The 24,164-nt window shown below is 50.2% G+C and overlaps 10 protein-coding genes across 10 annotated transcripts; 5 read left to right on the top strand and 5 right to left on the bottom strand.

Moving 5' to 3' along the window:
* Nucleotides 1-27: 27 nt before the first annotated feature.
* N7520_011707 (signal recognition particle subunit SRP68) lies at nt 28-1,968 on the bottom strand (the record flags this gene model as incomplete). The annotated part of the gene is made up of 3 exons (XM_057145640.1): nt 28-523; nt 589-1,716; nt 1,778-1,968. The coding sequence occupies 3 exons, from the start codon at nt 1,966-1,968 to the stop codon at nt 28-30; spliced, it is 1,815 nt and encodes a 604-aa protein (XP_056991394.1).
* Nucleotides 1,969-2,436: 468 nt separating this feature from the next.
* Nucleotides 2,437-6,468, top strand: N7520_011706 (putative translation regulator (Cya5); the record flags this gene model as incomplete). Its single annotated transcript, XM_057145639.1, has 1 exon — nt 2,437-6,468. One exon carries the CDS (start codon nt 2,437-2,439, stop codon nt 6,466-6,468), a length of 4,032 nt encoding a protein of 1,343 aa, XP_056991393.1.
* A 565-nt stretch (nt 6,469-7,033) lies between these two features.
* On the top strand, nt 7,034-8,320 carry N7520_011705 (uncharacterized protein; the record flags this gene model as incomplete). The annotated part of the gene is made up of 1 exon (XM_057145638.1): nt 7,034-8,320. The coding sequence occupies one exon, from the start codon at nt 7,034-7,036 to the stop codon at nt 8,318-8,320; it is 1,287 nt and encodes a 428-aa protein (XP_056991392.1).
* A 277-nt stretch (nt 8,321-8,597) lies between these two features.
* N7520_011704 (Spo7-like protein) lies at nt 8,598-9,911 on the bottom strand (the record flags this gene model as incomplete). Its single annotated transcript, XM_057145637.1, has 1 exon — nt 8,598-9,911. The coding sequence occupies one exon, from the start codon at nt 9,909-9,911 to the stop codon at nt 8,598-8,600; it is 1,314 nt and encodes a 437-aa protein (XP_056991391.1).
* A 515-nt stretch (nt 9,912-10,426) lies between these two features.
* On the top strand, nt 10,427-12,175 carry N7520_011703 (putative alpha/beta hydrolase; the record flags this gene model as incomplete). Its single annotated transcript, XM_057145636.1, has 2 exons — nt 10,427-10,588; nt 10,655-12,175. The coding sequence occupies 2 exons, from the start codon at nt 10,427-10,429 to the stop codon at nt 12,173-12,175; spliced, it is 1,683 nt and encodes a 560-aa protein (XP_056991390.1).
* Nucleotides 12,176-12,758: 583 nt separating this feature from the next.
* On the top strand, nt 12,759-13,833 carry N7520_011702 (uncharacterized protein; the record flags this gene model as incomplete). Its single annotated transcript, XM_057145635.1, has 2 exons — nt 12,759-13,192; nt 13,248-13,833. The coding sequence occupies 2 exons, from the start codon at nt 12,759-12,761 to the stop codon at nt 13,831-13,833; spliced, it is 1,020 nt and encodes a 339-aa protein (XP_056991389.1).
* Nucleotides 13,834-14,142: 309 nt separating this feature from the next.
* On the bottom strand, nt 14,143-17,148 carry N7520_011701 (MCM DNA helicase complex subunit MCM3; the record flags this gene model as incomplete). Its single annotated transcript, XM_057145634.1, has 8 exons — nt 14,143-14,185; nt 14,237-16,239; nt 16,298-16,561; nt 16,616-16,721; nt 16,787-16,833; nt 16,888-16,939; nt 16,993-17,011; nt 17,076-17,148. 8 exons carry the CDS (start codon nt 17,146-17,148, stop codon nt 14,143-14,145), a joined length of 2,607 nt encoding a protein of 868 aa, XP_056991388.1.
* A 566-nt stretch (nt 17,149-17,714) lies between these two features.
* N7520_011700 (TatD family hydrolase) lies at nt 17,715-18,890 on the top strand (the record flags this gene model as incomplete). Its single annotated transcript, XM_057145633.1, has 1 exon — nt 17,715-18,890. The coding sequence occupies one exon, from the start codon at nt 17,715-17,717 to the stop codon at nt 18,888-18,890; it is 1,176 nt and encodes a 391-aa protein (XP_056991387.1).
* A 446-nt stretch (nt 18,891-19,336) lies between these two features.
* N7520_011699 (Zn(II)2Cys6 transcription factor) lies at nt 19,337-21,819 on the bottom strand (the record flags this gene model as incomplete). The annotated part of the gene is made up of 3 exons (XM_057145632.1): nt 19,337-20,444; nt 20,495-21,596; nt 21,753-21,819. 3 exons carry the CDS (start codon nt 21,817-21,819, stop codon nt 19,337-19,339), a joined length of 2,277 nt encoding a protein of 758 aa, XP_056991386.1.
* Nucleotides 21,820-22,721: 902 nt separating this feature from the next.
* Nucleotides 22,722-23,749, bottom strand: N7520_011698 (nuclear transcription factor Y subunit beta; the record flags this gene model as incomplete). Its single annotated transcript, XM_057145631.1, has 4 exons — nt 22,722-22,940; nt 22,995-23,122; nt 23,184-23,294; nt 23,593-23,749. 4 exons carry the CDS (start codon nt 23,747-23,749, stop codon nt 22,722-22,724), a joined length of 615 nt encoding a protein of 204 aa, XP_056991385.1.
* Between the last annotated feature and the right edge of the window lie 415 nt (nt 23,750-24,164).

Here is a 24,164-nt window from a genome sequence, read left to right as displayed (position 1 = left end):
ATATGGAATTTATCATGACCGATGTTATTATGACCGACCAAAGCCAAACCAACCCCGACTCGTCTTCTCTTCACCCGCAGGAGCGCTTGCTTGCGCATTTGTGTCTGTCTTTGCAGTCGCGTTCGTGCTGCGTGGGTAATCGATGTAGTTCCATGCAACATCCAAGAACAGGGGCTTCACAGGAACAGGTTGCATCTGCGGTGGGTAAGGCACCAGGTTTTTCAGATCTGTGCCTACTTCAAACTGGTGCAGACGCTCGACCAGAGGTCGCTGTTGGGATGCGCCGGAGTTGGCATCGAATCGTTCTAGGGCAACAAGGCCACGGTACTGGGCTACCAGCCCCTGGAGAACATTCGCCAAGGCGCTAACCTGTGTCCGGGAAACGTCCAGACGTGGCGGCCCATCAGTCTCAACAAAGGATGGGGAAGGCTCGGATCGGACAAGATCAAAGGCGTGCGCAAAGAGTGCCAACGCTTCAGTAGGCTTGCCTAGAACGGCATGAGACCGTCCCAGCGCCATACATCTGGTTCAAAAGCATATTAGTCAAGATGACAAAAAGTAAATTTACATTACAGATGTGAGTCTTACCTGAGAGCACGGAAGTATCCCCTCTTTGCTTCAAGATCCTGAACAAAAGCTGAATCGGCGGCGACACCCGGCAACTCAAGGATGAAATCCAAACTTTGCAGGGTCGAGTCGTATAGAACGACTCGTTCACGGAGTCGGTTCAGCTTTTTGCCATTGCCGCCATTCTGTTTCGAGTCCTTGCTGGTAGAGGCCTGCTCGTCCTCGAACGTCAGACCATCCTGCCCACCGCACAACACCCGATTACGGCCAACCCGCCACCCAACCAGACTGTAATTGACCGATGTGCGAGTAATCTGTAACGCCTGCATTCTTTTATCTCCAGCATCCACACCCTCACTGACCAGGTCGTCAATGGCGGTCTTGGTCGCATCAACTGCATCCTGGCTGGCAATGATCACATTGTCGTACGCAGCAGCCTGATCCTTGGCGCTGGCAGATCGTCCTGCCTCAGTCAACCAGGTGGCGAGCAGAGCTTCCGCAGCAGAGGCCGCAGCCAATGCCTGAGAGATCGACGCATCTTCTAATGGGACAGTACGGGATCTCCAGGTGACAGACTCGGGGAGCTTCTGCACCTCACCTTCGGCGGTTCTCCGGGTGCCTGCTGCTTCCTCCGCCAGGCAAGAGGGGTCAAACTTCTCCACCTCGGACCGGATCTCCGAATTCGATGGGAAGAATTCGATCGCTAGCGAGGAGGTGGGCTTGGAGCGGGGGAGTTTCATTTGATAAGCGGCGTAGCGCAAGCTCGGATCGACAGTTCCAGTGAGAAGGTCCCGGAAAGCATCCTTCTTGACTCTTTGACCAAGGGCCGTGTAGATAATTCTCGCAATGGCATAGTTACGAAGACATTGCTCCCATTTGCGCTTCTCCAGACACAAAGCACCGGAGATTGTGGCAAGGTACGCCCGAGCCTCAAGAATGTCAACGTCAGTCGCGCCGGAGACCGATTGCTCATGGAGCAGAGATACAATCTGCTGTGCGTAGACAGTCGCCTTGTTCAACCGAGAAATAATGTGACGTCGAGCAGCACCAGAAATGCCCTTAGCAGATGGGTCTGCAGAGTGTGTCGATTTCATATGCATGGCTTGCGCCCATGCTCGTTCGGACCCGAGAAGCAAAAGATGAACGTATCTAAATACAAAGAAGAAGGTCAGTTTTATTCACATCAGGATAACAGAATATAATCTCATACGCCGCATTGTCTCCCACATTCTCAGCAGTCACAGCTGGTTTAGCAGTGTACTTCCGGCCCTTGGCTGTGGCCTGACCGAGCTTCTTGCGGAGTTTGTGCAACTTCCGAGTAGCATGGGCCCGATAAGCATTGTAATCTCCAACAAGGAGCACCTCCTCTCGCTCATTGAAGATATAGTCAGTGATCTCCATTTCCTCTTGTTGTGGTGACCTGGTTGGGGGGATTGTTGGCCACCAAATGGAAGACAGATTGGTGGGTTGCGACGAAGGCGGTGGGCAAACGAGATGGGCTAACGTGCCCGGCTTTTTCCAATGCCAAATCTTTTGTTGCGGAAGCTTCAATCGTGCTGTTTTTCCTCCACCCACTTCACTGGTGGATTGGCAATTGAAAAAAAGTGGTATCTACACGGTATTACGCTTGATTACAGTGTGAATATCGATTACTGAAGCGTTCCTCGAGCCGATCGCGCTCTCTTTTCTCCCGGGTAGGTCAATATGCCTTCCGAACAGCTTGTTTGAACGACTGTCTCTATAAAACGCCCCCATAGAATTGACAACTGACTTTGACTTCGAAACTATAGGATCCTCGGACGCGATATGATGCAGACTGTATATCAGTTTCGGTGATTTCATTGCTTGACGCAGCGACGATCGGGGGTAATGCTCGAACGTGCTGCCGGCTGCTTTGAGACCGCCGGTCGGCGTTTCTTTCGAGATCCCAAAGGTGCGATACGAACCAGAAGGTCTTTGTGTCATCACTTTTGGAAACATAATCTCTCTGGTGGAGATGCCGGCCACTGGTTTCTAGCCCTTACTCAGCCACTGAGTCAACATTCGACCGTCTCAACTTTTCCCCATCGAAGTCGAAGCGCACACGATGCCAATTCCCCATTCCTCGACTTCTTATATCCCCAAAAGACACAAGAATTTGTCGCTCTTAGGGTTTCTCGTCTACCCAGAAGGCCTGGATTGCGTCGGAGGAAACGTACACTCGCCAACCTCCGAAGGACTTATGTTTCAGAAGCCACAAGTCTCGAGCGGATCACCCATGTTGACCTCAAGGCCCATGATCTATCTCTACAGCAAGATGTGACGGATGAGGCCATTGAACCTACAACGGCCGCAGAAGTGGATTCCGCTAATTCGAATCCTCAGCAACCCCTTCAAGATAAACAGTCTTTACATAAACTTCGGGAAGTTTTGAGATCAGGTGGGAAAAATCATTCAACCGACGAAGCCTGGGTACTCTACCTCGCAGCTGGGCGTCCTAGGTTTGCTCGGCATGCGCTTTGCCATTTTTTAAGTCGGTCACGGGAACCTGGAGATGCCGAGAGGGCATGGGAACTTTTCCAATCGATTCCGCGGAAACAACGTACTCGTTCCCATTTTTGCCAGATCACCCTTTCTCAGCTTCATTTTGCGAAGACTGAAAATCTGGTTCAAATCTGTGAATGGGCTGCAGGAAGCAGAAATTTCGATTCATGCTTTGCGTTCGTATTTTATCACTTCGTGGAGTGTCACGACTGGGTTAGGGCAGAGAAGATATGGGGCCTTCAATCAAAGTCAATGTCCTCTACCAAGCAGGGAGAACAAAAAGCGGAGATTCTCTCACCCATCTATCCTATCTCGAAACTCCCCGAAGACGCACTGGCATTGGCAGCCTATCTTGAACATGGGGCGATCGAGCTCAGTGCTGGAGGATCCTTCCGACAGATTGCACAGTTACTATTAAAGCGCATCTCCACATCCTCGGAGCTGCTCACGGGTACCTCGATGGATATCCTGGTTCCTCTCATGCAGAAGTATATTAATTTGGAAATGATGACTTTGCAACATTGCATCGACATCATTGAATCCGTTCAGTCAACAACAAAGCGGCTGGATTTTACCCGCTCGATTATCTTTTACCAGACATTGCGGGTCATTCTTGATCGTCAATCAAAAAGTCGTTTGCCAAAAAGGCTTTGGGAACGTCAGTTGGAACTTCTTGTCAAATTCGAGATGACCAACTATATCCGGTATTTTCTTGATGAACTCGCTCATTTCCATGACAAACCATCAGTACGGACCTATAATGATGTTTTGAATTACTTTGCCTATGCCGGGAATGTGTCGGAGGTCAACATTTTGTTCGACAAGCTTGTGGCGGACCATGGCAAGCCGAAGAGCCGCAGACTGGTCACCCCACTCATGCATGTCCATGCAGCTTTTGGTAATGTCTCGCAGACTCTTGAGAACTTTCGAAGGCTATCAGAGGAATTTCATCTCGAGCCAAACACAGTTTGTTGGAACATCGTTCTCACAGCATTCGCAAACAAGGGTGACGCGGAAGGCACTTTCTCTCATTTCTCCCAGATGATTGAAGCGAAAATACCACCTGATTCCCACACATACGGCATTTTGATGGGAATATGTGCAAGGAAAGGAGATGTTGACGGTGTTCGCGCGCTACTCCGAGAAGCTGAAAATCAGTCGGTCACTATCACAATGGCAATGCTAGGTACAGTTGCTCATGCATACCTCAGCAACGGGCGATTTGATTTGGCTGAACAACTTGCTATAAAATGTTTGGACGTCAAGCTCGAAGGTTCTCCAATGCGATTATGGAACATGCTCTTGATGCACTATGCGTACAGGATTGACCACAAATCTTTCTACCGCGTGTGCCGTCTGATGGCGAAGGCTAAACTCCAGCCGGACGGGACCACGTATGCGGCTGACCTACTCCGCCTGGCTTTGGTAGGCAAAACCGACCAAGCGCGTGCCACCCTCAGGCGTCACCATATGCGAGGAATTTATCGTGCAACAGAACTTCACTACGCCATTCTGATCCTTGGGTATATCAAAATGCGACACTTTACCATGGTGAAGATCATATTTCGTGAAATGATTGAGCGATTTCCTAATTCCGGGCTAGAGGCCAGTCTTTCGAACCTGGAGGCAGGAATGCCTTCTGACTACTGGAAGACAGCGTTGAACGAAAAAGAGGTCCCGGCTGCCAAAGCTGATATGCGCATGAAGACTCTAGAGGCGATGCTTATGGACTCACTACACCGGTATAGTATCTATTTGCTGTCAAGGTCAAGAATGTTTCAATCATCGGAAGGTCGCAGTGAATATCTGACGAAGGCTTTCGATTCCTGGCATGATGGATACCTCATAAAAAAATACGGTGCAAGGGGTGCCATGCCTATGGCCCGTGAACTGTTTCAGCGACAACTGTCTAAAGCTTCCTCAACCCAACAACATCCGGGTTCTTCTTCTGCCCCACTCCGTCTTGTCAATGCTATGATGGCTGCACATCTAAAAGCCGGTCAACACGAAGAAGTGGATGAATGTTGGCAACTTGCTCTTTCAAGTGCCATCAAGATGGCCAGCCGAGTGAAAGTTGAAACTATCTTAAAACCTTTGCCGTCGAACACACCGGCTCTACCTGACCTCCCCGCTCATGATCAGAGTAAAATCATGACTGCCGATTCGCTTAGTGATCAGGATAATCAAATCCTTCCATCACGGCGCTTCATCCTTTCTCGGTCCCTTTCTCTATTCATGCGGTCGCTGGCTGGCCAGGACAAGCTAGGAAAAATTCCCAAAGTCATAACCGAGGTTGAGGCAGCCGGCTTTGAAATGTCAACCTTCAATCAGTCTACTCTGGTGCAGCTGCTTGCACTCTCCAAGAAATTTGATTACATCGCCGATGCTTTCCGGGTGTTTGAGACCCTCTTCATGCCCAACTGGCCTGGGTGGAACCAACTTGTCCGAAGCAAATCGCTCAAACCCATCGGGACTCCAGAGGGCGTCGACTTGTTCCGGAGGAAACGTGAGCCCTCGCAAACCGAGCACTTCCCTAACAAGGAAGCGACGAAGTACTGGAAAAACATATCCCCTGGTTTCATGCAGCCCACATATGTTACCATTGTTCACCTCGCTTCTGGCTTAGAACATGTCAGGGGCGCAACCATTATGAAGGGCAGCCACGAACTCGCAGAACTGTATAAGATAGCACCGATGACGCTTGGGGCGATCGCCAAAATGCCCTATAAGCGTGAGAGGTGGCAAGGTGTTCTTCTTCGGCAGCGTGCACGCCAAGCAGATTTAGAGAAGTCGCCCGTTGGTTTTGGCTATGCGCCTGGTGGAGTCTTGGGGGTTGGGAGTCGTGCTCTGCGTGCAAATTTTGCCAGCCGTGACAAGGTGCAAGATGTTGAGTTAGCCGAATGGGTCGACAAAATTGATTCGAATCACAATGGACGGAAGGCTACGAGCAAGGTCAAAGCAACGGCACGCGAATCCATGCAACAAGTAGACGAGCCCAAGCAGACACTGAACGAGCCCAAGCCAACGCCAGATGAACCCACGCAAACCCCAGATCCTGCCAACACATTTTCCAGGGGCCCAGCCCTTGCCAATACAGGATGGGAAAACATTCTCTCCCCGGCAGATCTACAGGATATGCAAGTTCAAGCGCGCAGGAATATTTCTACGGAACGCAAGCGCCCCAGATATCTGAGAACAAGCATTTCTAAACCACTGAACCCAGCGGATCCGCAGGATCCACCGGCTGGCTCTACGAAGGTCAAGCGCCGCAGATCTCCGGCGACAGGCAAAAGCAAACATCCGCAAGATCCACCGAAAAAAGTGGACAACACTGACTCTACGGACGTCAATCCCCCAAATCTCCGTCAGCAAGCATAACCGAACCTCTTTACCCAGCGGCATGATCGACCGGTGTTAACCACCCGAAGAAAAGGTCGATCCTTGTCTCATGTACATATTTATTTGATTTTGAGCCCATTTTTGTATAGTAACCCATCTGTATAGATACAATGTACAACACCACTATTTCAGCATCAGTTGATGACCTATAAAAATGTACGAAATACTTTGGGATCTTACCTTACAGAGAGCACTTGAGTACTATCCGTATTCCATGGACTGGATGCCCCATATCATGTGATGCGAGCGGGGTTAATGTTAATGGGCCACAACCCCGGGTTTCTTGATTCCTCTTGCTAGAAAGACTCATTTTCGCATCAACTCTACTGTAAGGCACATACGTCAACCTGCATAACCGCCTGGTCACATACAGTGACCCATAGGTAGGTTAATGCATGTACATATGGCCTCGGCAATGTAAACACCAGTCGGTGTCATGCATTTATGCATGTGCGAATTATAAAGAGACCTGCAAAACCTTGCACATGTGACTTTTATCTTCCGGCCTGGGAAAAACTTGAACATTTGAAGCTCAAGTTCTATCATGGGCGCTTCTATCTTGTCACTTTTGGCATTGCCGTTGCTATGTCTCATATCAATCCCCCTCATCTTCTCCGCATGGCTGACCCTCTCGGTTGCCTTATTTACCCTTCTCTTGCGAGTCTCCGTGGTCTACCTTGAGTTAGGATATGCCCTGATCGTCAACTTCTTTACACTTCCAACCTCCAAATACACCTCCTCATTCTTGACATTTGCGCCCTCCGAGCCACCAACGCCCGCGGACGGGAGATCCCGACGGAATTCCACACATGGTCCGATACAGCCTCGTCGAAGCCATACTGCTCTTTCATCATGGAGTTTCAGTGGAGTCCAGGATGATCACTTGAAGCGCAAGAGCCAGAGGAGTTATGCTCAGAGTATGATCAAAGCCCATGATCTACCTACTACGCCTCCACCGGCGAATTTTACCGGCCTCCCAGTGAGCGGCGACAAGAGACGAGATTTCGAAGGTGTGGGCGGCTGGCGCTCATACCCAGACGCTTCATCTCAAATCTCGAAGCCACGCAGTGTTCATTCACAAGAAAAGCCTCTAAGCTCGTCATGTTCATCAACACATAGCATGGCCGGCGATGACGTGGGTGCAGATATCGATGCGGACGAGCGCGCCTGGTTATCCTTAAACCACCGACTAGAGCTACCATCCCGAGTAGTCACATACGGAAGGGGTTCCTCGCCTCCTTCAAATGTGACGAGCCCTATGCATGGTGATTCTCGACCCGTCTCTTCCAATGCTCTTGTGCCTGGGTTTCCGTCCGAGTTCTACGATCGCCATGCCAGTCATCCAAGTGGGCATAGACATCACCACCGTTCACATACTACATCTGCACTGTCAACATTCGATCGTCGCACAGGAAGTGGTCTCGCCCTATCTCTATCTACAAGACCGGATCAATCCAGTCGTCCGGTCTCTCCTTCATCAGTGCGGAATCCCACATTCATGACTCCACAGCCATATTCAACTGCAATATCACGATCTTCCATGCGCTCGCGGGCTAGTGGTACGCCCCATACCACAGGACATGTATTAGCAGGCAGTAATCATGGTGCTGGGGGTTACTTTGCCCTACCACGACCTGGTGAGATGCCGATACCCGCTTTCTCAGCGGTGGTTAGTCCTAGTCTGAGTGGACACACGACTCCTGGTGAGGAGAATAGTCCGTCGCAGTTGACTCGCTTTATTGCGCATTATCCGACTAGCGTCAGGCATCGGAGACGGAGTATCTCAGGTCCTCATGCGAGACGGGTTTCTATTGATGAAAGACTAGTGTGATGGTGTCGAATGAAGCATACCCCATCAAGATATTGTTATCTTCTAAAAGAAAAATTTACTCCAGAAACACTTATACCAAATTCAAGAATGTTGGGTTGTGTAGAGCCTAGGATTTCCCCATACCTTTGGCGTCCACGGGTTTAGTACATCGAATCATCTCTTTTCGATATGACCATCAGATGTAGCACCTTTGGATCGGCGAAATTACGTGGACAAATAAGGTCAGAGTTGTATAATATAACAATCGGCATCTCGTAATCTAGATAGCATGGTTCAATTAAGGTACAGAAGTTGGTATAGTCTCTTTATCAATCTCAGTCACAGGGGAGATACCCGAATCGTCAGACGAGAACGATGGCACTCGCGCACCCTCTCGGGCCTGTGCCTGCGTTAGAGGCGATGGACCACGCCGTAATGTCCTAGAACCTTTCCTCTTCCGCTGGGGGGTTTGTTCAGAGCCAGATATAGACGGAGTGCTTCCGCGGCGGGGCCGACCTGACCCAGAGCGGGAAGGTGGTCGGTCCTCAGGAGTGGGGCTGCAAGATGAGGTACGGGAATGAGTAGATTCAGGGCGACGGGAAGAGGCGCGATCCTGGTTGATACGGGAGGAGAGAGACGAATGATGCAGGTGTCGTGGTTTGGGTTCTGCCTCGAGAGACCGGTGCAGTGTGGCTGCGATCAGACGGCGGCGCTGGGAAGCGCGCCAGCCAAGCCCAAGTCGCCAAAACCATCCACCTTCGCTCCGGGCAATTTGACGTTCACGCTCGCGCAACTTATGGCGCAGCTGAGCTCGGCGCTCGTTCTCCTTTTCCCAGAAGTCGGTGCGATAGTTGTCCCAATTCTCCCGGAACTCCGGTGAGAACGACTTAGGCAACAGTAGAAGACGAATATAATCACCACCAACACCTAGGTCCTCCTCCACCAAGCCCGATTCGCTGTCACCACCGTTGTAGTATTGCTGGTAGTGCTGCCGACTGCCACGTTTTTCGGAGGGGTGACGTTCGACGAAATGGAAGTTCCCGGTAGGTGAGGGGAAGAATGGCGCGGAGAGTGGAAATAAGAATGAGATATAGGACAACAGTTCTTGCCACCAGGGTCCACGTATCACGATGATCTTAGTATTCATGTTGCGTAGGCCACGGTTAGCGACAGCAAGCCAGCGTCGTGGCCAGCGAATTCCGCGTTCCCACTGTCCTGTTCCCCATACGAGCAACGCCGTCACCACCCCACCAAGCAAGGCAACCTTTTCTCCCATCTCCACCACCCAATATACTGAGCCACCCACTCCGCGGCCATCCTCTCGAGGGCGGAGGAACAGTGCGTATGAGAAATAGGCAAACCATGCTGCTAGGAGCAGGAGGAAGAAGGTGTTTTGGCGACGGCGTTCGCGCAAGGCCAGGTACTGTGCGCGGAGGGACGCTTCAAGAATTAGGAGGTTCAAGTAGATCTGAGGTGGCGAAGAGGGAAGAGAGGCGAGTGGATCTGGGGTTGAGGGTCGTGGCGGGGACGAAGCAGTAGTCAATGGCTCTGGTGTAGGAGCGCGGGCTTCGGGCGTAGTGCCCTTGACAAGCTTGTCCAAGGAAGTTGTCATGATGGAAACAATCACAGAAGGCTGATGAATTCCCTGGTTTCAACGGCCGATGCGGCCCAGAACTATCGACATGGCAGGTTTCAATGAGGGAAAGAGAAGGCGGAAGTTGGGAAGGGAATCTGTGAATCTGCAGATCGCGACATCCTTTGCGTTCCGCCTTTTCCCCTTGTACCCCACATATACAATGCATTTATAGATTCAATAGATCTATTGATCTTGGCATTTGAATTATTTTATGTTGGTTTAATTTGATCGAAGTATCGGTTTCTGCTACGCATGATCTTTGTTGCCTTGTCGGGGTTAAGCGGCGAAGGCGAAGTCTTGTCTCCGGTTCCATAGGTGGCGCCTTTTCTTTCCTTTTAACTTCTTCTCATTATTTGCCCATGCGCATCTTGACTCGGTTCGTTTTGACAGAAATACACTGTTGGTCTGTCTCTTATACAGCCAACTCTGCACGGATCTACACACACCCTGTACTTTTTGCCAGCTCGATAGGGCGGCGCAAGTCCTCTTCGATGGCGGAATCACTGAACTCGTCGGACACAGACGTCAGTGGTCGTGTCTCGCCTTCACAGAGCCACGAGGGCATCCCACACGCTGCTGGAGCTGCAGCTAGCGGAAAAGCGCCGAGTCCAGCATTCTTCCCGTTGGGGTACAGAGAAGGCTTCAGCCAATGGGTAGGTTATCTATCGAAACAACAACCTCCGGAGGATAATACCCTAAAGTGCTTTTCGATTTTCTAGTGGGCTCGTCTACCTGCTGCTGCGGCCGAACATAAAGTTCTATCCTTCCTCCCTTATTTACATCACCAACCCCCGACCCACCTCCAGACTGGTAACACATCCGACTACCCTAATGGAAATACCCCAGGCAGCCTGCAATCTGCGGACCATAACCAACAAGGCGAGATTTCAGCCCAATCTCACGATGACCCCTATGGGCCCCGCCGGTGGAGCTCTAGCATGGTGGAGCTGAGCGGGAAAGACCGGGCTCTCAACGAGTTCTCGGTAGAAAGGGTTGGGGAAGAGGCTGACCAGCATTTGGTTATGCTGCATGGATATGGCGCTGGCCTTGGATTTTTCTACAAGAACTTTGAGCCGCTGAGCCGGCTGAAGGGATGGCAGCTTCACGCGCTGGATATGCTAGGCATGGGCCGAAGCACACGCCCACCATTTAAGATTAAAGCCAAGGAGCGTGAAGAAGCTATCAGGGAAGCTGAGGCGTGGTTTGTTGATGCGCTGGAGGAATGGCGCATCAAGCGCAAGATTGATCGGTTCACCTTGCTTGGCCATAGTCTGGGTGGTTATATGGCCGTCGCATACGCTCTCAAGTACCCGGGTCACCTCAACAAGCTTATCCTCGCATCCCCTGTGGGAATTCCCGAGGACCCGTTTGCGGTCACCGCAGACGTGACTGAGCCGTCAGAGTCTACGCTACAGAATGAGCTCACCCAGGACCAACGGGATATCACCTCTTCTGCTGCACCAAAGACCAGCGATGGCAGCTTTATCACAGGCCGAAACCCTGAAGCACAGCCTGCAGCCCCGAACCAACCACCTCGCCGAGCCCTTCCCAAGTGGTTCGCCTACCTGTGGGACGCCAACATCTCGCCCTTTAGTATTGTGCGCTGGACAGGTCCTTTCGGGCCACGAATTGTGTCGGGTTGGACTTCTCGTCGCTTTTCACACCTTCCCGCTGAAGAATCCAAGGCATTGCACGATTACTCCTACTCGATTTTCAGTCTTCGGGGAAGTGGAGAATATGCGCTGGCATATATTCTCGCGCCAGGCGCATTTGCACGCAGCCCTCTTATCCACCGTATCCAGGGCGTGGGTCGACAGATGATCAACCCTGGAAACCCCCTACCCATTCCCCCTGCTACGGAGTCATCTTCTTGTTCCATCTTCTCCAAATTTGGAGCTAAAGCATCTACTCCGGCCGAGGAACCCACCCCCCCTGTTCCAGCCACTGCAACACCCGCTCCACGACGCGAGAATGGACTTCCCGTCGTTCTCATGTATGGTGATCATGATTGGATGGACGTATCGGGTGGTCACGCTGCAGCCGCTCGTTTGGACGAAGAGAAGCGCCGCGTCCTGGCTGATGCCACACCGGAAGAGCGACAGAAGGACCAAGGCTCTGCCAAGGTCGTCATCATCAAAAGAGCTGGGCACCATTTATACTTGGATGGATGGAAGGAGTTCAACAAAGTGGTGTTGTCTGAGATGGAGGATGTTAATAAGCGGGAGAGGGAGAGGGTATGAGGGTATCATCATGAGCCCTAAATATTAATCATTGACAACACGTCTTTTGCCGAAAGTTAATGATTCTCGTTGAATTTCGTACTTGGAGCGTGGCTAGGAAATTCCATTCCTTGCTTGGAGTTTATAATCAGGCGTGGGTTTTTGTTTAATAACTTTTCTGTTGATGTCGTTCCATAGTGTACATCTCTTTAGATATAGATCTGAACGGAACATACTCTTACAGGATGTATCAGGCATGTATTTCTGTACTTCATCACAATTTTACATATGACCTTTTCTCTTCTTTCACATTTCCTGTACATGTACACAAAATCAAAGAATCCTTGACAAAGAGGGATGAAATTACAGCACTATAGAGAGTTTGAAATGGCAAGCCGATTGGAGAGGGGCATACACAGCACATCTCTTTGTTTGTACATATTATGATAATGTACTTCAATCAAGTTTTGTCCCATATATCGAAGTCTCAGAATAGAGACAGAGAATTTCAATCCAAGATATACATATGTGGAATTCCCCGACTCTTAAGTACTTATTAAAAACCTTACATGTACAAAAATCTCTGAGACTTGTCATGTCCAACATGGACTGGGTCAGATTGGCCCAGTATCCATTTTTCGATCATCGCAAGTCCCCGTCAGCCACACACTGCGACGATATCGCTCAGTCCATAACTGGTGCCACGAAGATCATCCCAGTTGACAGTCTGAATACCATGACCTATTCTGTCATTTGCAACAACTGTTCATCCCTTCCACTGGACCGTATTGTGATCTTTCGAGAGGAGGCCATAGCTGGGCCTCTTGACTATATCGTCAAACTTGCAAAAGAGACTTTCGGTTCTTTGGCGCCTGAGCCAACATACTATGATAAAGTGGAGGGCGCAGACCCTCCACTTACCCTGTATACCACGCCTTGTCAGCCTGGTATCTCGCTTCTCAGTGCTCTGCGCTGCGAGATTGAGTTATCCGGCCAACAAAAGGCGAAACAGACCAGTTTAATTCGGGATCTTGCAAGGTATGCTGTCTCAATCTCCAGTGTTCTATAAGTACACCAACTAAAGATAGAACAGATACTTTGCTCTCTCGTGGTCCAAATGTCAGTCTATGAATCCTCCCGAACTACTCTATATCCGTCAAGCAGGCATTCGCTACCAACTCCGCCAATTCAAACAACTAGCGCCTACTGTCCTCCCAGCACATACAATCGATGATCTCATTCAGATTCTTCCTACCCTCTTCAGTAATGATTATCCCGCGGTTTTGACAAATGGGAATCTCTCCCTAACCAATATCCGTGTCGACGAAACGACCTACGAAATAACAAATATTGTCGACTGGTCTCTCACCAAAATCCTACCCTTCGGTATGGATTTGGATATCCTGCTCTTGGTAACAGGATATATGGGGCTGAGAAAATGGAGGGATTATGAGTGCAAGAGGTTCATGCTGGATTGCTTTTGGGATGAGTTTTGGGCAAGTGTAGATCCCCATGTTGATCGGGTTAGGGGGAGGTTTCTGGCGGAGAAGGCAGCGAGGATTGGTGCGCTTTTGAGATATGGCTTTACTAGACGGGAGGATGGGAATACGGATAGTGTGGTTTCTGTTTCTGATCGGGATTGTAAACTGCTGAGGGCGTGGTTTGGACTTGCTGCATAAGGCTTCCAACTTTATGGTCGTATCGAGAAGTTTAAGTAGGTTACTAGACATATGGCATGGTGATTATTCGACTGAGCTGGATTTTTTGCCTATGGACAAGGGGAATGGGCAGGTCATGGTTGTATTAGACATTGCAATGAATATATTCTTTAAGAAATTGACTCGCAAACCCAAGTCTGTCGACTCCATACTCCATACCTACAAAGAGGACTATGATATCATCCCAATGCAACAGCTAGAAAACATGCTCGTAAAAGGGCTAGGGTGACCCGGACTTTCCATCTTCCTATAATTTACCCATCCAAGGTCTTAGATTCGGTAAACTTTGTTGCCCTCGTCATCGTCGATGTACCTATTAAGAAGGGTTAGTCAGACTTTCGGCATTACTGATTGGGGAACTTACATCAGCAAGTTCTCATCGTTCATCTTGTTCAGAGCCTGAATGGCCTCAGCCCGAGGGAAAACGAGCGCAGCGCCGTGATTGGGCGATGTGCCAATAGCTGTGTTGACTTCGTTGATCAACTCGTCGACATTGACCTCGTCACTTTCGGCGAAGACACGAGTGCCCATGAGAGAACCCAACGTCTGGCGGAAGACTGCATAGCGGGCAGGCGAGATGGGGTGGTCTGATGAGGTGGACTGGGAGTTGTCGGTCTGAGACTGGACAAGCTGTGATGCAGGCTGGGAGGATGCCATAGACATCTGCGACTCAGTTTGTTGAGAGCGCGTTGTTTGGCTGGTGCGCGTGCGTGAGGCACGGGGGCTAGATGTGTAGAGGTCCTGATCCTCGTCCGCGGCAGTGCTAGCATCACCGCGGGAACGGGTAGTCCGGGCTGGGGTCGCAGATGTCTGACCCCGGTAAGTTGTCTCATCATCATCATCCAGCTCAGGGTCGCTCTCATCGTCGGAATCATCATCAAAGGTCTGCACCTTGCGGCGCTTACGGCGGCCATCATCCTGCAGCTCCTTGAACATGGCAAAGCGCAGGATAGCCTCGGCATGCTTAGCGTCCTTCTCATCAACCCGGTTCGACAAGCGAGCCTTAGCGTGGGCGGTAGCTAGACGGATTAATGTCTCAAGGGTACGGGGTGTGATGGGCGAGGTGCGACGTTGGTTGTTGGAGAGGTCGTCGTTTCGGAGGGCAGAGTATGCGGCGATGATGTGATCGGCAGCACCCTTGGTCAGAACAGGCTTGACTCGGGATTTGGCGTACTGAATGTACTTTTTGATGAAGGGAATGCTGACGATTTTCACATTCTTGTTACGGTTGCGGCCAGTAGGAACCATGCCACCGTGGAGCATGACATTGAACTTCTCGAACACCTCTGTGGGCTGGTTGGCATCTTGACGATCTTCGATTCCCACGCCCAGGGTCTGGTTAAGCTGCTCCCGAACAGGAGCGCCTTCTTCGGTTCCAGGCTGGCGATATCTGTGCATGCGGAGAACGTGCTCTGAAATTGTGCGGTCCTTGGCATCTTCAATGTCATCTGTCACAATGAACAGCAAATCAAAACGAGAGAGAAGAGAGTCTGGCAGAGCAATGTTCTTGTGGGGGTCTTTGTGTACATCATACTGGCCGTAGACCGGGTTGGCAGCGGCCAGAACACTGCATCGCGCGTTAAGACTAGTGTGAATACCGGCTTTGGCAATGGTGACGGTCTGCTGTTCCATGACTTCGTGAATGGCTACGCGGTCGACATCACTCATCTTGTCGAACTCATCAATACAGACCACACCACGGTCACCCAGAACCATGGCACCGGCCTCCAGTCTGCGCTCCCCAGTCTCCTTGTCAGAGGTGACGGCTGCGGTCAGACCAACGCCGGATGAACCCCGACCAGTTGTGGCGATGGCCAATGGGGCAGTGTTCAGCACGAAGCGAAGAAGCTGAGATTTAGCTGTCGAGGGATCACCAACCATCAGAATGTTGATGTCACCACGCAAGTGAGTGCCATTCTCTAAGTTCTTCTCCATACCACCAAGCAACATGAGCAAAATGGCCTTCTTAATGTAATCGTGTCCGTGAATACTGGGTGCCAAAGAGTGTGACAGGAGCTCGAAGACATTCTTCTTCTTGGCAATCTTGTTGATGTTTCGAATGTCGGTGTCCGTAATAGTGGCCTGGGCGATACCTCCACCAGACTTGGATGAGAGTTGAATGATGTTGTTTGCCATCACAACTGTGCGGAATGTCGACGAGCCGGAGCTAGCATTACGGTTTCCAAGAGACCGGTAAGTTCCCACTAGCTGGATTCTGTCTCCTGGTTTAGCCCTGTCGACTAGATCATCGTCCAGAATAACGTCAACGCTGCGGGGAAGTTGGCCCGCTGGGGCTCGTTCGGGCATTTCTTGAATCGAGATCGATTGGTGGTCCATGTAGGTCGAGTAGCCGTATTCGGTGATAAGCTATGCACACTGGTTAGACTGGCCCTTGTGGATTCCAGGTCATACATGTTGTACTCACGGGATTCTTGTCTTCATCCTCCTGGGGGTAGACATTCAAGCTTGTGGCACCGCTGGCAGTCATGGTCTGGTCCCGATACTTTCTGGACAGGAAGCGATCCTTCTTCTCGCTGTAATGGACACTCTGGATGATCTTGGGTCGGACCAGTGAGCATTTTGTCACAATACCTTCCAGAGACACCATGCGGTTCAAGTGCTGGGATCCTAATGTGCGGGGATTGGTAGAAAATTCTCCGAATGCACCGACATATGCGCAGTAGTAGTTCTATGGTAGTCGTTGATCAGCAAGACATCCTGTCTGGCTATCTCAAATACGTACAACTTCATCCGAAGTCTCCTTGGCTGGTCTGCCGGGCAAAGTCTTCACCACTTCTTTCAAGGCCCGGTTAAAGGCTTCCGAGTAGTCAAAAGGAGAGGTGAGAAGCCTGTTGAAAAAAAAGGCAAGTCAGAAGACAAAGTTCCAGTGATTGAGACGGCTGATTAGATTTACCCCTCAGCGAGTTCCCGGTTGTGTGCGCGGAGCTCATCGATGCTGACCTGCGGAATTCATCAGCATCCCATCCCACCCTTGTACGGAGAAAATCAACGCACCGTCAGACGGCGCAGTCCTCGATTCAGCATCACCACAATATCTGCTCGATAGCTAATTGATACGGTTAGAATAGGCACATTCATATGTGTTACCGATTAACGAACCTGCGTGCCCGTGCATCACCTGAATGAAAATACATTGTAAGCTGAAACATCCTAACCTATCGCATTTTTTTAAAGATACTCACTGGGATCAAGGAATTCAATGGCAGATCGCACGCGATCTTGTGCGGCCTCATCTCGTAGTTGAACGCCTTCCATGGTGTGTGGGGGTATCTGGTATGTTTGTGGGAAGCGCCCGAATCGAGGAGGTTGAAAGGGAAGGGATTGCGTGGATCCCAATCGGGTAAAATTGAAACGCGAACAACACACGCGTTCGCGTTTGCTTATGTCATCGACGCGGGGCCGACCTTAACCAGCTACTTAACTACTGAAGATTTAGAACAATTGAGGCTAGGTAAAGGTCATTAAGTAGCAGCTTAGTAGCCCTTCTATTGTTTTTCGAGTATGCATATTAAGGTTCACATGCATAGGTGTGCTGCTTTCAATGGTTCCAATTTGGTGAGACCTAGTCAAGTCAAAACACGGGATGGTGTACAACAGCAATTTGTGTTATACAGCAAGTCCGCTCAAGGTTAACCGGAGTATGCCAGGTCTTTTGATTTGAATACAGGCATCTAAATGTGATTCGCTGTTGGATGAAAATGCAGAGATGTCAACTGGTCGCATGTGACTTCCACTTACGTCATCCGGATCTAACTAACTAGTCTAGTTAGTTATTAACTTAGGCTTGTTGGACCTCTAGGTCCCTCCCTCCTACCTACACCATGTCCACCGACCATGACTTCCCTTGGGATATCGGCATCCACGATGCCCACTGCCACCCCACAGACACCATGGCCTCCATAGACAGTATCCCAAATATGAAGACCCGGTCACTGACCGTAATGGCAACACGAGGAGAAGATCAAGATCTGGTCCAGCAAATAACACAAACCATCAATAACCAACAGGAGCCATCCAAGGTTTCAGACCGGGTAGTTCCCTGCTTTGGTTGGCATCCATGGTTCTCGCACCAGGTTCTAGATGACACCGCTACAACAGCAGATCTGGACTTGCAAGACACATCTATGAAAGAAGCGCATTATATCAATGTCTTGACTCCGTCACCAGGCGAGGACACGGAATTTTTGGAATGTCTTCCGAATCCTAAGCCTCTCTCCCAGCTTATTGCGGAGACAAGAGAAAGACTTGAGTTATTTCCTTATTCTCTCGTCGGAGAGATAGGTCTGGATAAATCATTCCGACTTCCTGGTGCATGGACGAGAGAAGAACTAGAAAATCGTGATGACCAGATCACGCCTGGATCGCGGGAAAATCGACGATTGTCGCCTTACAAGGTGAAATTGGAGCATCAGAAGACGGTACTCAAAGCCCAACTCCAGCTTGCAGGGGAGATGCAGCGTGCGGTATCAATACACAGTGTACAAGCACATGGAGCTGTGTTTGATACATTGAAAGGATTGTGGGTCGGGCATGAGAAGGTCCTTCCGTCGCGAAGGGAAAGAGAGAAACGTCGGGATGCGGTTGGGGCTCTTTCGGAAGATGAGGACGGAGAGGACTGTGCGAGTCCTAATCCCACGAGTGGTGTCTCACTGAAGGGGCCTGCGCTGGCGTTCCCGCCGCGCATTTGCATGCACTCTTACTCTGGTCCTGTAGAGCCGCTTCGGCAGTTCTTGAACAAGACGAATCCTTCTGATGTCTACTTCTCTTTCTCGTACGTGATTAATTTTTCTGGGCCTGGGGCGAGGAAAGTGATTGATGTGGTCAAGATGTTACCGGATGAGCGTATTTTAGTTGAAAGTGATCTTCACACGGCTGGGCCACAAATGGATGATTTACTGGAACAGGTAACTCGTCAGATTTGTGAGATTCGGGGCTGGGAGTTGCGGAAAGGCGCACAGCAGCTTGCAGATAATTGGAAGCGATTTGTGTTTGGATAAGAGCTTATATTATGTTGTACATTGCATATATTCATCTCGGAGGACGAGTCATTTGAGATGTATCATACCTATATACCCGCAGGTCAAACCTCAAAAAGTTAAAGAAATTTCATCAAATGTCAGCTCTGTTGAGCTTCAATTAAGTGACAGTTGTGTATAAATCTATCGAAAAGAATCTGTACGTAATCGTCTACGACATGGTATCGTGGTGAAGCTTTTGCAAATCGTGCGCTATCCGTGCCTTGCGTATCTCATCTCGTCATGAGGTCACGGAGTTGTGGTGATGGAGAGGAAGGAGGAGGAGGAGGAGGAGGAGGAGGAGGAAGAGGAGGAAGAAAGTGAGGAAACGAGGAAGTGAGGAAGTGGGAGCATTATAAGCCTCGATAGTGGTCCCATTCATGAAGGGACAAGCGAAGTCAGCTGTATATTTTCGCAAGAGAATAAGGCTAGCCAGGAAGCCAGCTGCCATCTTGGATGAGATCTGCCATGGGTAGATCCTGCCAGTAGATCTGTCGCCATTCATCTTCCAATTCCAAGAGTCCCTCACCAGCCATGGGCATAGCGAGCTCAGAATCTGTAAAAGAGAACAATTGTCTCCAGTCAGGATAGTCGCGAGTTTGATCCATTTGGTCGACCTGCATGTTGGCCGAGTACGGGTCATTTCTCTCCATGGGACCAACATTAAGTCGGAGAGGAGCGGTTATCCAATTATCGAACTGTGGAGCTGGTTGTGGCGACATTGTGCCTTGCATCGGGGTGTGAGAAGACTCTGGGGTCGGTACGCCAAAGGAGAGGGGCCGTGGGGTATGGACAGCTTGCAAGGCTGCCGCGGCCTCGGATACCGTGATGGGCATCTTATTGATGGGCGGAATGGCGTTAAATGTTTTGGATCGGTCAGTGGTTGCCATACGCAAATCTTCTTGAAGACGCTTGGAATTTTCAAAGAGGCGCAGAATTGTACCTGCGTGGACCCAGTACTGAGCCAGTTCCCGCAATGAATAAGACGCCGAGTCGAAGCGGCGCAATGCATTAATAGCAAGAACCGGATTAGAGAATCGAAGTTCTACACGAACTTGGATCATGGCCGTGAACAAGGTATGGACACCGGTGTACCATAGGAATTTCAAACGATCATTCATCCGGAGCTCCTCGAAGATAGAAGCAATAACTCCAGCCGCAGCACTGCAGATCTCTGCGTCGTGAGGACCATAGTCGTCAGAGTATGCCGATGCTCTTGGATGTGGCCGATGTAGTAGAATGAGGAAGTTGTTATAGGTGAGGTGCAACATAGCTGACCAAGGGTCCATATCCGATGCTCGGAGGCGTAGGTTGTCAGGTAGCTTCAAGGACCAATTTGCCAAAGATTCATCAGCCTCTTGCAAAACGGCTTTTCGTCGCTCATCACTAGCCCGAAGACCGAACCGATCTCGGATAAGATATGAAATCATAGTACAGAGAGCGCTAAAGTGAATAACAAATTCGGCTTGCACCCGAGGTCCACAATTTTCGAAATCGGCAGGGATCAGAGGTGATACATCAGAGTCATCCAGGTTTCTTGTGAATGTCAGCGTCAAGTGCGATCATTATCAGCTCCAATGACTTACATAGCTTGTGGTCGGCCATATGAAAGAGAGATCATCACATCAAACTGGACCAGAATATGCCATACTCTCCTCCACATTCGCCTGTCTCGAGTGACAAAACGGCTCGAGACCGGGTTGCGATGCATTCCCAGGCCAGTGGCAATCCGGGCAGCTACGCCAACCCAGAAGTGGGCATCGGCGGCGACATCATCATCGGCGCTATCAGAATGCCAGGTCAACAGCAACGCTGTCTGAACCAGAATATCTCGATTTCGCTCGATGCGATTGTCAAAGAGGTACTTGGTGCGACGGAAAAAGATCTCTTTCAATGCATCACGTTCTGCCTTTGCGCGAGTGACATGGGCCCCAACTAACAAAATCGCCTGAAGCAACAAGATCGGAGGAGGATCTGCAGGGTCTCGATTCCGGTACTGCGTCATAAACAAGTCCTCGTCGACGATTGGATAACCCGGGTTGACGTAAGTGAAATATGATTGCACCAACTCGTCCGCTAAGGTTGGCTCGGGAAGTGTTAGCGCATCCATAAGGAGCTGGTCGTGACCGGTCTTCATCTGTCGCCGAGGAATTTCATTGCTGGCAAAGTGGTATACATCATCATCCTGATCCCGTTGTTGACGAATCAGGAAGGACATATTCGAATGTTCATGGCCGACGTAGAAAGCGCGCACGCCTCGTTGAATTTCTCTTCGTCCAGATTCTTCCTCATCAATAAGTTTCACAAGATGTTGCTCCATCTCCGTGTGCGCCTCCTGGGCGTGTGACAGATCCGGACCTTGACGAAATGGCTCCGCGGCATTGGACAGGAAGGTTTGCTGCGGAGAATTGCCTGCAAGCGCAGAGCCACCCCCGAATGCAGTTGGAAAGCTTGGCGGCAGCGGTGTGCCGGCCGAAGTTATAGGATTGGCGGCATGATCAGACGTCGGCAGAGGCCGAGATCGGATCGGAACGGGATCGAGAATCGAACGCACAGCGAGACGTTTTTTCTTCTCGTGGATACGGCAGTCGGTCTTGCCAGAGGTGCGACAGTTGGTACAAGGGGTTCCGACGACTCGAGCGTCACATCGGACTTTGCGCCGATGGCAGTGGACACACGCGGCCGAACCTTAAGTATTTTGAGTCACCGGTCAGCGAAATTCAAGATCTACTTGATTGTCCGAGGTCCAATTTCGAAACCAAAAGCATTCCAAAGTCCTGTAGACAATTTGAAACGCGTTCTGTTGTATTCCGCAGACAAATCAAGAGGTCGCGAGATCCTTACCTTGTTTGCGCTTGCTCACCCCATCGCCGCTCCCGGGTGAAGAGGCGTTATCGTTGACGGAGGACATGTTAGAAGGACCATCGGCATCATCCCAGGTGCAGATCGGCCACAACTCCGCATTCTTCTCTAGAGAAAAAATCCCGTCGCAGTTTTCAGGGCATCATGAGAAAAGAATATTGCCGAGGGTAAGGAACCAATCTATGCGCCAGACGACAGAGAAAGCGAAAAAGTTCGGGAGAGCGAGGACTGGGCTCGGGTCCGGTGGAGCTCACGTGGATGCGGAGAACTTTGTGTGGGCGGATTATGTAACAGATAGAAAAAAGTTGGAGAAACCCTAGTAAACCAAAGGGGGCCTTCAAGTGCTCCCAAAATGTGAAAAATATGGGATGTTTGAGGGGGCAAGTATAAGCCTTACGAGGATACATCAAACGTCTACAGTGGCGTGGCATTGGGCCCGTATGCAACCAAATGGCCAATCATGGCACGCAGAGTTTATCGGGGATAGGCGAGTAGTACATATGGCTTCGAGTCAAGTATAACAGGGTGTCTTTTCTATTCGGGTCCTAAGAGACTTGGAAGAAGACATCATAAGTACAAGGTTGCCCAGTTCATATCTCTGCCCATATATTCCCAACATAACTCCAAAAAAAAAATCAAGGCAAAGTATCCTCAACTGGAAGTTTCTCCACGTCGCCAGAGTAAGAAAAAGGAACAAACCATGCCAAAACCATAAACATAAAACAAAAAAATTGATTCCAATACCTTCTCATGTCCAGTTCATGTAAATCAATCATACCCGAAGATTGAGGAAATTCCCTCTGCTTCTTCAAAGAACCCCAGGTAATTCATAGACCAGTTGCAGGGTACTATCAGAAAATGGAGAAAGAACTCAAGGACGCCTACACCACCTAAACGCTGTCGTTTGTTGAATTCAAGGGCAACATGGATCAGAGGCATTTATGAAGGCCGTTAGTACGAGTCGCCGCCCGCGCCATTATGCGGCTGACCCACCATGGGAGGGTACCCATAGGCAGCAGCATCTTCTGAGGGGTCCAAGCCAGGATTCAAGATGCTGTTACCACCCTCGCCAGCTTCAGGAAACCCGGCTGGGCGTCCCTGGGCAGCACCACCAGCGCCATAGCCACTGCTAGTAGGTCGACCTTGGTTCTCACCACGCGCGGATTGGGTCTAGAATATAAATCAATGCGTTGCAAATTGGTGAAATTGTACGCAATAACTTACCTCGCGATATTTGGAAAGATAAATCTTAAGGGCCTCGGCATAGTTCTCAAACCCAAGAGAAGTCATAGCAAACAAAATGTCCTCGCCGTTGACGGTCTTGCGTTTCTCCTGCTGGCATTTCTCGGATGCTATTCCAATCATCAATGTTTGTTTAAAGAAAGGGTAGCGCAAAGGGGGGAAAACACTTACCCTCACTGGTGATAAACGAAATGAACTCGCTCACGCACTCTTGCATGCATTCCTTGGCTTCCTTTGCAATCTTCGCATTTTCAGGTAAGGCCAACTTCATAATGCGGGCAACTAGAATATATGAAGTTAGAATCGATCATCCTCGGCTTTCGGTCGAGATCAAGTCCGCATAAATATAGGACCAAAGGCAGAGGTAACGAGGGGGGCAGTATTGTGCAGTGCAATATGCCAACGTATCATAGTCCAGATAGTCCAAAACAAGAGTAAAGACCCGGAAGGTTAAGACAAGTCGGGTGGGCTGGAGTAGGATAAAAGGCGGGGAAGACCAAAAGTAACCGGCGGCACTGGCCAGCAGTAAGGTACGCGCAAATCAGAAGAACAGGAAAGGATGCACGCAGACGCAACTAACCATTTGCAATCGGAAGCCACCGATCTTGCTCTTTCACTTCAAACTCGTGTCCCTGCATGGCAAGATCGTGCTGGTCTTTGTCCATTTGGTCCTGCTCTTCACCCGATTGAACCTCGGGGTCAACTTCCGGCTCCTTCGATGGCGAGGCCGACGACATGATTATGAGTGGTTTGGAAATCTGTGGGTCTTGGGTTTGGGCGACAAAGATTGGGGTATGTTTCGCTCTGCTGGCAAAACCACGTCAGATCCTAGTGCCTGGCGCTCGACCGATTCCGATGCAGACAGCCCAACGGGAATCGCAAGATCGGAAGGAAGGGAGTGGGTATTGGTTGGATACGAACCGCACAGCAAAGAGCGTCAGCTAAGCGGGGGATTTGGCAATAATGCGCGATGGCTTTCTATACTGACGACGCGCGCAATGACACTCAATTAGCCTCGCGTGCCGAAAAAGGAATGAATTAGGACGAAAATGGTTGGAGCTGTCAAGCGGAGCGCGATCGCGTTGCACCGATCACTGCAGTGCAAATAACAACTATGCGCGCCTCGCGAAAGTCTGAATTGTGACGCGGGAT

The sequence above is a fragment of the Penicillium odoratum genome (assembly GCF_028828045.1).
Source record: "Penicillium odoratum strain IBT 22623 chromosome Unknown utg000008l_segment0_segment0, whole genome shotgun sequence".
Classification (NCBI taxonomy): Eukaryota; Fungi; Ascomycota; class Eurotiomycetes; order Eurotiales; family Aspergillaceae; genus Penicillium; species Penicillium odoratum.
This window is presented reverse-complemented; position numbering and strand designations above follow the sequence as displayed.